The sequence below is a fragment of the Cervus canadensis genome, chromosome 14 (assembly GCF_019320065.1).
Source record: "Cervus canadensis isolate Bull #8, Minnesota chromosome 14, ASM1932006v1, whole genome shotgun sequence".
In the NCBI taxonomy this organism is placed as follows: domain Eukaryota; kingdom Metazoa; phylum Chordata; class Mammalia; order Artiodactyla; family Cervidae; genus Cervus; species Cervus canadensis.
Window position 1 is genome coordinate 41,464,156 of NC_057399.1, and position 12,923 is coordinate 41,477,078.

General features: G+C 34.2%; 1 protein-coding gene across 11 annotated transcripts in view; it reads right to left on the reverse strand.

The window, feature by feature from the left end:
- The window catches only part of NFIB (nuclear factor I B), a 244,228-nt gene that overhangs the window by 22,071 nt on the left and 209,234 nt on the right, over window positions 1–12,923 (reverse strand). For 4 of the 11 annotated variants that reach the window (XM_043487184.1, XM_043487188.1, XM_043487186.1 and 1 more), the window contains 2 exons: window positions 10,974–11,139; window positions 7,850–7,932 (listed from right to left, as the gene is read on the reverse strand). The exons of 3 other annotated variants lie outside the window; for them this stretch is intronic. In XM_043487184.1, the coding sequence (XP_043343119.1) occupies window positions 7,850–7,932; window positions 10,974–11,139 (249 nt within the window). The remainder of the gene's footprint in view (window positions 1–7,849; window positions 7,933–10,973; window positions 11,140–12,923) is intronic. 4 more of the 11 variants (XM_043487187.1, XM_043487190.1, XM_043487194.1 and 1 more) reach the window with 2 other exon arrangements.

The window sequence follows — 12,923 nt, forward strand, 5'->3', positions numbered from 1 at the left end:
CTCCTTGGAAGAATGCATATGTAAATCAGTTTTTTTGTTGTTCATGTTGCTAGTTTTTGCTTGTTTCTGTTTATTATTCCTGCAAAATGTCCAGTAGGCTATCTTTGGCCACCTGTTGAACACTTAAAATCAACATAGTCTTAGCTGTTTCTTTCCCAGCAGTAGTCTCAAAGGGATTAAACCTCACTACAGCTCTTCATTTTCAACCATATTTAAGGTACATGAGATCAAAAGATCTTCTTTCAAACAGACAATTATGCTTAAATAAACAAAAAACAATCACTGAACATATTTAATAACAACCTAAATGCCAAAAAATGAGCAGGATATTAATTAGTATTGATTTCCCTTCAGTTACTGAAAATATACAATATAATTTAAATTTATTTACCTATTTAGATTGTGGGCTGGCATTATTAACATTTCCAAAAATTTCTGAGGAGAAATATTTATACCTGCTTATATGTTATAACCTACTTAAGCCAGGTAACTTAATGAAGAGCCTCTCTCTTCATTTTTTTTTCTTTTATTAACTCCCTTTTGCATATAGCATCTTTCAATTAATATTTAATAAACCTCATGATTGAGCAAAATAATTAAAATAGAAACTGCATATCACTGAAAATTTCCATGACACTAATTCCTAATAAAATCAGTTTCTAAGAACCTTGTTTGAATAAGATAGTTCTGACTCAGCAAATTTTGAACAGATTCTCAGGTGATGAAAAGTTAATATTAAATGTATTTAAGCTTCTTTTTGGAAGAAGTTAAATATTCTTGGTGTTAGTATGATTCAGAATTCCTAACCAAAATGGATTTTATATTAGGCTTTAAATGTTTAAAATGATAGGAAATAATCTTATTAGAATCTAGGGTGGTGAGTCCTCAATTTCTGTTCTGTGAGAGAGTTGGTGTTATGTAATTTAGCTATCAATTACTTTTTAATTAAATTAAAAACTTTAAGTGGTACATAAATATATGCCTTTCATTAATGTACATTTTTTCTGCAAAGCTTCAATAATACCCTAGTGATTTTTCCAAGAATTTTTCCTCAAAAAATAGGAAGATACTTGAAATTTAGTTGAAGTTGTATGTTTGTAGCAACTCTTACATTTGTAACAATATAGACCCTTTGACAGATTTGATTGCATGCATATTCTTACATAAATACACAGATAAAATTTAAATTCTTTAATTTATATATACCCACAAACATGAAATTGTTTAGAAAATTAAGAAAAATTTTATGTTAAAACAATTATGCCTAGATTTCCAAAAGAAAATAGAAGGTGAGGTAAAGAAGTTAATATTCTGCTTTATAAAAGCTATGACTGAAGGGATGGGGCTGAAAAAGTCCAAACAACTTAAAAAGAAGGCAAGGTAAAGTTTTCATTGCAGATGTTCTTAGGATGAAGTTCCCTACAGGCTCTGGAATGAGAACCTTATTCTAAGTCTAACTCAAATGAGTTTCAGAAAAACAAGGATGGGGATCATCTAGCTTCCTTCAAAAAAATCCACCTAAGGGGAAACACCTAAGATCTGGATCTTGTCCTAGCCTACAGAGCACTCAGATATTCATGTAGGTAGAATCAACATTGCCTGTGATTTCAGAGTAAGAGCCTGTTTATTCACAAGAAGGCGCTCCATTGTTAGGGGCTTTTGTAAATGCCTCGCAATTAGCTTTGGGAACAAAAGAAAGAAGGTAAGAAAACATTCTACATTGCTGGACTCAGCAAATAGGCCCATGTACTAACAGTCCTTTATGATGACAACAGCTCTCAGTTGAACCAGTAAACCATTAAACTGTAAACAGAATAATCAACACAGGCAAATTTATCTTTTCGCTTTTTATTTTCCAACCTTACAGGGACCCTCAAGGGAGTATCATGAAAGGTGTGTTTTATGTTCTTTTAGGTTTCTTCATTTTTCCGGATAGCCCCAGAAAAAGAAAAAGAAATAGACTTTTGGTGAGTAGAGGTGCTTTTGGGGTGGGCTGCTTAGAAATATTAAACCTTGAGGATTCACACTTTCCACTTTCCATACTTTCAAAACTCTTAGATTGATTTTTATTTTATATATTATCTCCCAGAGAGTAGATAAAATGACTCTGAAGAAAAAGGATATAGCCTTAGTGAGCAAGCAAAATGGTCAAGATAAAATTGTGATATAGGTGGAACTTATAAACATATAAAAATGAAAAAGATATTCCAGGTCATCCTGGTACCTTAAAGTCACTTCTAATATTACTTTCTGAAGCCTGTGCTTCTTGAATATTTATTAAATACAGTAGAATTAAGTTAAATGTGTATGCCTAATTCCTGAGCTAAATAAACACTACTGATAATAAATTGTAAGAACTAGAAAATGAAAAGTTTTTTTATTTTTAAATGGAGGCTACTTTCACCTGTAAAATTTAAGGTTTCAAGGGAACTTGGAGATCCCATAGTTCAACCTCTTCATTTTCTCTTTCCAAGATAAGAACACAGGACAGAAGGGTCAAGGCTTGTCCAAGGCTAGATATGTCCTGTCATGTCAACACTAAAACCACAACTCCTGACTCCTAATCCCTTTCTCACCCACCATACCGGTTTGCTTGTCATTGTTCTTTTCCTACACTGTTTTTCATGTACAGCTCAAAAATATTTAAGGCTAAAATGTCTATAATTATAAATCTTTATAATTTCCTTTTTTTCCCTGATTCTACTTAAAAAGTTAAAATTTTCAGAAAAGACAATTTTCCCTTTGTGATTGTGTTGATTGAAATTTAAGATTACAGTAAACATAATTTTATTTTTATGCTATTTAGAATAATTTATCTGGATATTAACATTTCATAACCAGTAAGTGAATGAATCAATGAATGATAAAAACAGACCTTGGAAGGTTTCTTTTTTTTTTTTTAAGAACTAGCCAAAAAGCTAAACATTTGCATAGTCATTATTGTGAGTGAAACTTCCTCTAAATGTGTTTCCTTTCCAGCTAGCATATGTGAAAAGTGACCTCTTATCCACTTACATACCTACCCAGAAGTCATGTGATAGGGTTTTACGTCAAGCTGTCAATTATGATAACAGACACAATAAGAACAGCCCAAGTGTTGATAGCCTGCTTCCTGACTTTATTGAAAAGTTTGTTGATAGTCCACTTGTGGCCTTTCAATTGCTTGCCTTTAATGAAAGACTACATTGCCAGTGGTTTTCATGTACCTAGCTTTGGCTATGCCATTTGTCAGGACAAATATTATAAAGAGATTTCAATGAATATCTTAGATAAATAAAAAAAAATCCTACAGAGGCAATGTCTTAAAAAGGCCATTAGATAGAACAGAAATTTTCAGTGTAACAACAAGTCCTTTCAAATTCTAGTTTCACAATTAGATCAAGAAAAGTGTTGAAAATATCTTGATAGAAAGTAGGCCGGTGATTGAAACTGAAATAAGAGCATCATATAGCCATGCAAGAGATGTAACATGCGGAAGCCAGGGCACCAATAAAATCCATGCAACTAAGAAGTAATGCAAGGACTTGAGCTGATTAGGCCACTGATTCATTAATAAGTAACATTATTAATAAGCTCTAATAATAAGTAGCATATATAGTCAGGAGATTATAATTTTGAGATATGAAAATAAGCCTTGTTTCTTATAAACTAGAGCTCACTTGAATTTGTTGTTTCAGGGAAGGTAAAAGTGACCTTCCATTTGCTCCATCTCAAATCTATATCAAAGGTTATTTTGTACTCTAGTAGCTGGTTCCAATAGTAATCTTTTATTTCCAAACAAGAAGCTTCTTAGCTAAAACTTTTATTTCCAACCTGCAATAAGGGTTTTTTAAATATGTTGTATTGATGTATGATAGCAAGGATTTAAACTTTTATAATGACCTCACACTCAAGTATAACAATGACCACCAAATTAACTGATTCTTTTACATTACCAAATTTTCCAAAATAACAAAGAAAAAAGACCTGCAATATAGCAAGTTCATTATGAGGCCGATCAGATTAGGAAGCGGTGCTAATTCAAGGAAGCGGTCTCATACTCACTGTTTATAATAAAACTGCTAGACTAGATTTATACAATAATACGATAATTTCTGTATTTTCTAAGCAATATACAACACTCTGCTATGCAATTCCCATTTTCCTAGAGAGATGAAACTTGGGAAATGTAGTTTCTTCATTGCCTATAATGAATGTGCACAGTGTGTTTAGGAAGTATAAGGCAGAAAGGAAACACTTACTAAACTTCTATGAAGTTAAGCCAGAGAAGAGGTCCCTGACACTTCCGAAAAGGTAAAAAGATATTTTTCAGCAAAGACTAAAGAGTTCAGTTTACCAGAGACCCATGAGTTCTTCAAGCCATGACACCATCTTCCAATAGAAAAGTTAAAGAAAAATGAAGTTCCAGTTGAAGTTCTGATTTTAAGATTTCCCCCCATGCCAATAGTGAATGCATTAAATAAGTCAATCATCCCAAAGAGAGTCTGGTTCCAGACCTTGAACAACACTCAAGATTGAGTTAAGAGATAGAGGAAAATTTCAAAGTTCTGATCAGCTGGCATGAGCTGATGATTAAAACTAACCAGAGGGCTGTTTTTAATTGAAAATACTCGATTGGTTTAAAGAAATATTTTTGAAATATTCTTTATGACTGTGTGATTTTATTTTTCAGATTCAAATGAGATAACACATTTATAATAGCAGTGAAATTCCTATGTCAGAAGAAACTACTATTTCAAGGCAGTTAGCAACCAGTATTGATCAGTAATAATCATTATAAAAAGGAGCATAGAGATGTATAATTACTAACAACAACTGCATGTTTACCAAGTTAATGGTTATAAAAGCATATGCTTTTAGTATTCAGATTTCCCAAAATGAACATATTACTCTTGCCAGTGGAGTACAGGGTTAATTTTAATATTTTTATTCAATTTAAGAAGACAGTGTCCTTGTAGGTTACTAATAACTACACTGAAAGCCCAACTTCAGTGTCATTGTGTGGAAAGATTATTTATAAGATAGTCAAAATTATTCAACAATTTTAAATTTATTGTTAACTCTAATTTATATAGGCTATATTAAAGTTCTTTTCTAAGAAAAAAACAGCACTTGACAATGCACATCAATACTTTTCATAACCTAACAGGATAAATCTTTATAAAACAGTCGCCAATAAACTGAAGAATGTACCTGGTGACAATATTTATTCTTAAGGGGTCATGTATATTAAAAGCTAAGGGGTATGTTTAAAAGAACTCTCTCAGACTAAAACCATTGCCTTTCTAATTTTGAATTTCTCCTAGCTAATATAAAATGATTGATTACCTTTATTTCATGTACCCCTTGATTTTTCTTTTCATTCATCACTGAGTACTTTAAACCAAATGCATTTAAAACCTGCTGCTAGAAGAGTGGTCTCTTTTAAATCTTTGGAAAGTAATGAAAAGACACAGTAAATCAATCTCATTTCTGCTGTAGGAAAGAATAACCTTTACTCTACTGAAGTCATTTAAACCATTTCTGTCCCTCTGTTCCTGGACAGTAAACATAAAATTTCATCTCTAGGATTCTTTTAAAATTTGGAAGGATTAAACTAAATGAAATCTTTTAACTAGAGCCTTAGCTTAGTAATATACATGTACAGTAAGATATGCATATATATTCACTTTCTGCTTGTCTCAAATTGTAACTTATTATGAATTAGCATATCATGCTCTTTCAATTCAAAAAAGCAGCACCAATTCTTTCATTATACAAAGGACAAATCATCTGTTTGTATGGTATTTAAAATTGAACACTGTATTTTTCATTATGAAACATATAATTTTTCTTTTAAAGATCAACACACATTACATATTCTATAAATATATATTGCATTTGACCAATCAAATCATATTTATATTGTAAGAGGTCTTCACTTGACATTGTCTACTTAAATAACAAGTGGTGGCCTTTGATGAAAAAAGTTTGTAGTTCTGGAACTCATATATATTTCAGTTTATGTGCTCAGAACTCTATCTACATTGACTAACATTCTCCTGATGCTTGTAAAAATTTCTTGATTTATCCTTGGACATGTGGAAAGAGAAGTAACTTTTATACAATCAACTGTTGTGATCATAATTACATGAGGCTCTAATGATAGTTACAAGTGATACATTAAAAAATTAAAGCTGCGTTAAGCTAGGACAGGAGGATGGGATGATTTCTTCTAAATACATAAAAGTGGTTATCATGTTCTAAATGTGTTTGGGGCTAAAGGTTTAAATAACAGAGGCATGATTCTATGAATTAAAAGTTAACTGAAAACTAGAGATGTGTCATAAAGAATGCAAATCCCATGATAAGAATATCTCTGATAATATATGGAATGATTTGTAAGAGAATAAGTTTCTAAACCTACAAATACTGCATAGTTTTTTTAAAAAACACAAGGAACATACACATTTTTCAAACAGAGCCATATTCTAGTAATTATAGCACATTTCATATTATAGCAATTTTAGAGGTGAAAAAAAGCAACATTTCAGAAAATTATGTTGAAAAGCCGATAGCTGGCAAAACCACTAATTATTATTTGGTATTTTCAAAACTGTGTACAGATGTTTTTAGTTAGTTCTCACTCTTTTGTTTTGCTTTTTTTAAATCTGGCAAAACGTCAAGTATCTTGAATAAGCTATCATCTTTATGATTTTCTCTGAACTCTGCATGTGGTGACCTTTAATATAAGCAGTTTGCCACCTTCGCCTGCAACTGGGCAGGATTTGAAAATTCCATGTGAGGGACAGATATGCATGATTAAGCATAAACTAGGTGGACAGGTCTAGAACAAAAGAAGCTGACATGAGTACCTGTACAGGCTTGTTACATCTGTAAAAATTCAGATGCACATACAATGTATATTATAAATTAAGAGTCAGCTCATTAATACCAACTCTTTCTGATTCATTATAGACTATTTTTCCCTATGTAGTATTTTGCACACTGTTAATTTCAAACTGCTCTGCTATCAAAACTTGAGAGCAGCAAAACATATGCATCATAAAATACATTTAAATTTGGAAGTGTTTAGAATTATTTTTGTCATCCTGTAACTGGAATCATGGGATATTTTTATTTGTATGGTCCATGCTTTTGACTATGGCTAATTTGTTTATAAGCTACCATTAATCCTGACTGTATATTTTCACAGTTTGGATAAACACTTCATTTGCATTAAATTTACAGCATTAATGAGATGTGAAATTTAAAATGCTACTTGAAACATAAATGATGTACGAAAGCAGAACCAAAAAAAAGTGTTTTATCACATTTGAAATCAGTAAACCAATTTAAACCTATTAAAATAGGAAGGATGCATCTTCGCCTGAGATTTCAGCTTCATAATTCATCTTCTTAAACCAAAAAAACAAAATGAGTAAAACAACTAGAAACATGAAAGTGTTCAAAAACAGAAAAAGAAAAAACACAAATTGTGAATTGTGTTGTGTTTCTACTCTAATGGCCTTTTAAATACTTGGCAATTTTCATCTTGGAAAGTTATAGGCTGCTGGTAAGTTCTCAATAGCTAATAAGACTGAGAAAAATATTCTAGCTGAAACACTGTTTTCATGGATGTTATGGATATATGCTACAGAGAGGGAAAAGGTCTTGAGCCAATTTGAGAAACCCTGCTTAAAGAGACAAGAAACAAAAGATAAATGAGAAAATAGTTTGGAAAATGATCAGTTTCTTTCTCAGAAGTCCCGTGAGCCCCATTCTGAGTCCAGATCTGAGAGACAGCATGGAGAAAAGCACCAATGCAAAAGCGTGGCTACACCATCACACCTGGGTGAAACTTGCCCACCTGTTGCTGATGTAGGAAGGATGGGTCTCTTGGGCTTAGTCCCACATATCGATTGGCTTGAGATGTGCCTGAGGCTGTGTAGGCTGATTAAGGAAGAACAAAAACAAAGATAAAAATTGTGAACTATCAAATGAATACCTTGTCCACGTAAAAGAAACCCAGAGAAGTGGGACTTGCAACCAAAAAAAAAAAAAGTGTATCTCTATTTCTCTTCTCTTTTGTGTGAGTGAATACCAAGTGATAGAAATGATAGTTGACCTCAAGTCAACTGGTTTATCCTTCTCCTCCAAATCTATCCAGGAACCATATCCTATCCTTTGATGTTGTCATCTCATACAAGCTCTAGTTACAGTCTTGCAGGAGTACCAAAGACTGGCTAAGTAGTAGAGTCTTTTTCCTAGATGTAACTTTTTACTAGATATTGGGTGTCTAGCAACAGAATAATCAATGATGGTCTGTGATTCTAAATGTAAAATCAGACTGAAAGTCTGTTAGGAAAAATTGAAAGCTTTAAATGATGGAATTTAAGCAGATGTACTTGATGATGCAGGATGAAAAATGTCTTACTGAAAAGTCTTACTAAAAAGAAAAGTGAATACTGTTAACATGAAGGAGAATTTTTATTATATTTGATAGAACATGTTTCTGAAAAAAAAAATGGTTTCTTTTCCAAAAGCACAAAAAGTCAATCTTTTGTGACTGATCCAGGAATGGAGCTAACAGCCCCTTTTAAATACTTCGCCACCAGGTACGAAGTGCGTAAGGTGAATACTCCTTAAATTATTCTGGTCTCACCTTGCAAGTACTTTTCATTTAGGTACTTTTTGGTGCAGAGTGAATTTCCCAAAGAAAATGTCTCCCTAGTCCTAAAGACTTTTGCTTCTTTTCACAAGGATAGGACTGATGCATCTTCTAAGCACTAAGCAACCCCATTGTTCCATGTCAGAAGAAACAGGAAAACTAAATTGTTATCATTTATGTTACATTTCTAGGTCTGAAGAAAGCTAAAGTATGTGGTTCAAAACCTCCAGATTGATGAGGAATCCAGACAATAATTTTCAAAAGGCTTTTTAAAAACCAATACATTAATTCTGCCATGTTCATTTGAAGCTTTTTTAAGTCAGCTTTTTAAAACAGTGAAGATGCTCACAATTCATCTTTTATTTATTCCTGAATGAAGTACTCACGCAACGGCAGCCATAAACAGCCAGTGGCCCCCATTCAGTCTCCAGATCTCTGGGATTCAATGCACAGCACTGAAGAGCCTCACCCTTATGGAGTGGGCACCAAGTTGTCTTATTCTTTCTTTTCAACCGTGAAAAAGAGGCTTCCTTGGCCTCTGTATTTTCTTTAATTTTATTGACTTATGAATTCAATGGCCAATTTTTCATTATCAGTGGTGCCTGCAGAGTTGCAGCTACAATTTTGTTTATATGAAAGAAAAACAGCTCACTGTATCACTTTTATGCAGGATGGAAAATGGACTGATGAAGCTATCTTTATATAACCAAGATACTCCTTTTGACTATTTTATGATTTTATAAATCAAATCAGATGCCTTTTTGATCAACCTGTATGTGAGTATAAGAAACAGTTCATGAACAAACAGGCTGACAGTATTCCCATAAGTGAGCTGTGATCATTTCAGTTTGATTTTTCCTTGAATCTTCTCTATTAATGACAATATAAGAGTAGGTACCAGAAGTTTCTGGAAATTTTAGCTACTTAAAAAAAAAAAAATCTTTGTTTTCTATTTGCTTTTATTTAAACTTCTGACTTTGTTTGCTTAAAGATACCAAGGCATCCACTTTTGAAATTTGGACGTAGTATTTTAGCAACTGTAATGTACATGGCTGACCTGTAGCACTAAAAGATCCTTAATCTTCCTTGAGTGAGTCTCATCCATTTCTGTGCATTCAGGGAAGTATTCACTAGTGTAGGTCCCTCTATCAACAAGCCAATTACTAAGCATTAATGATTATTAATGGGAATTACAAGCTTATCTGGTTTTTATTAGTCTATGGGGCCTCATGAATTTTGAGAAAGAAATGCTGAATTCACTGTACACACCAAGTATTGCCCACTTTTCTTGTAAGGTCCTTTCCAAGTCTTTCAGGGGCCACACACACAAAAAAGAGCATCTTTCCAATGGCCAATAAAGAAAGAGCCAGTGGCTCTGAATCTCTATAATTTCACACAGAATATTCAGAACATTGGGATTTTCCTGCTCTAACAATGCAAATAGAAGCTCTGGATTTAAGAAATAAGAATAATTGAAGAGAAGCAAGCTAATTCCTCCTGACTAGAACTTTATCCATTCCACTTTATTACCAGTCTGTGCACATCAACTCCAGTTTTAGAAAGCTGGCAGCTTGGATGATGAAGCCAATTAAAAAACTTTGCGATAATTTCTTGTGTACTTCTGAGCACTCTGTACAAAGAAGCAAAGGAATCGTTTGGGTTACTGGTATGAGCTATTGCCAATTCCCCGGCTACATCTCTTGACATTTCAGATGTTCTGGCCATGCTAAAAAGCATAATACCCGATGCACCATGATAAGAGTAAATAATCAAAAAAAAAAAAAAAGTTGCAGACAATGAAAGTGTAGGTAGTTGACATGTGCCTAAAACTAAGCTTTGAAATGCTTTCTACACTGAACATCATGTGACTGTTTCTCACAATGACATAACCTACAGTGATGTAAACATGCAATTATCTGACAGAGGTACTGATTCAGCCTGCCTTGTGAAGGGGCTTGACTTCTACAGGAATGCTCCAATAACTAACATTTCTCAAATCTCTCTTTGGGTGATATAAAAACCTTGTACACTGTTATGTCATTTAGTGCATTTTCAATGTATACCTTGAACAAGCAGGCATGACTTACTATTTTTGTTACAGCTATTTACTCAAACAAATAAGCTTCTCCCTTTTCAAATACTGAGTGAAATTTGATAAGAGAGAGCATATGAGAGCCAGGCCACATCATGCCTGCCAGTTCCACATAAATGAGAAATCTCCATCTGGTTGAGTAGCTGGAAAAGTTGCCGTGTTTTCCACCTTGGATCAGATATCCAGTGGTGCCTTCGATGGACATTTCTCATTTCCTACAGAAATACTTACTGGTTGCTGTAGGTGAAGCTGCCTCACCTTCAGTGGATGTAGTGATGGGTTTAGTATCTGTCATGGTCAGAGTCACAGGTCGCACTGCACTGGGATGGGGAGAGGGTGCCAAGACAGGAGTGAAATGGCCAGGCACTTTCCCTACCACTTGACCACTGCTGTTAGGCTACAAAACAAAAACAGAATGCCCGGTGAAACAATCCAAAAGGCAGTTATCTCGTCCAACAACTCCACTCAGCACACTCGACTGAGTGGGCCCTGCACGCTGAGTGTAACCACCACACAAGCCCTCTCACATCTGAGTTGAGAGGCTCATCAATGGTTAGTAGTCCTAAGAAGCAGCAGTAGCATTTAAAAGAAAGTCTTCAGCTACAAGGCACCTTATATAGGTTTAGTCATTTCTACAACACCCTGAGAACCAGGCAGCACTGAGCCTTCCGTAGTGTAGGACAGAAAACTCAAGTGGAGACTTCGGTGCTGAGCCTGAGGCTAAAACAGAAGTCCTTAGTGATTTCCTGGAGGAGGAAATGGCAATCCACTTCAGTATTCTTGGCTGGAAAATTCCACTGACAGAGTAATCTGTCGGGATACAGTCCATGGGGTCTCAAGAGTCAGACATGATTTAGTGGCTACACCACCAAGCTAGTAAGCTAGCTTGGGCTTACCACTGAGCTAGTAAGAATTAGAAACAGTGTTTCCTTCTTTCCTGCTCTTCATGTGCTACAATGAGTCAATTTTGGCTCTCAGAACACAACCTTTACCTGCATAATGATATCATTGAGACAACAAAGACAAGAATTTCTAGGAGACCAAACACAGTGAACTTAATGACTGTCATCATTTATAGTCAGGGCCCATTCTTCAGCACACAAAAATTTTAGCCCTTGCTTACACACAGGTGCACTCACACACACACATCAAGCAATTTTGATTCTAGGGACTCCACTCAACTTGGGATGGTTTACTTATATAAATAGGTAGAAAGATATTTAAAACCTTTAAAACTTCAGGGTCTATATAATGATATAAAGAGCTGAACTAGGTCTGACCATACACATATAAATAAAAGATTTCCAACGTAAATTAAAATGTGCTGAAGTGAAGCAGAGGGCAATCAAGTATACTCTGATCTTTGAATTCTTACTCTTCCATTGCCAGACTTAGAGCGTTACATAAAACATTGATTGTTGACATTTGTGAGAATTAACTGAGAAAATCCCTGGGCAATGATAGAAAAGATATTATTATCTGAGTTTTAGCCCCAGTACAAAAATAGTGTCCATTCTAAGGGCACACTGTTTGAAAGAAATACTGGAATGTATTTTTCTAGACAGAATGCTATTCTTAATTACATTCATGTTGGAATTCTCCTCTACATAATGTACATAACAACTTGCTTTGAGGGTATTCTCCACAAATATTTAGTCTTCATAATCTGTACCACTTTTAGAGGCAAAGAAAGCAATATAGCAGAATATTTATCTAAATGCCTGCATATAAATTACAAGTCAATGCTCCTTTAAAGAAAAAGATGAACAGCTGAGAACACTTAACTATCAGAACTTAGAGACATGAACTAAATCTCGGTTGGGTGCCTCAGAGGCCACATGACTTACTCTATAAAGAATGAACTTTTGAATATCCTGACTATTCCTCATGAATAAATTAAGTATTTAACTGAAGTCAGGAAAACTGACCAGATTTTCCCCTCTGTGAAAACCTAGGAAAGAGTTATATATTTAGACTAATTTTATTTAAAATATTTCATTAAATAGCATGGCTGTCTCACTCTACCCAGTGCAGCAGCAATGCAATTAATCTCCAAATTGCCGTGGGGAGGACAAGGCTTCTGAGTTGCTCAACTTAACAAGCAAAATCAGGGCAGCCTTGGAGGATACTGGGAAGGAACAGTCAACAGTCAACTTGTTGACAAGTCAACAAGTACTCATT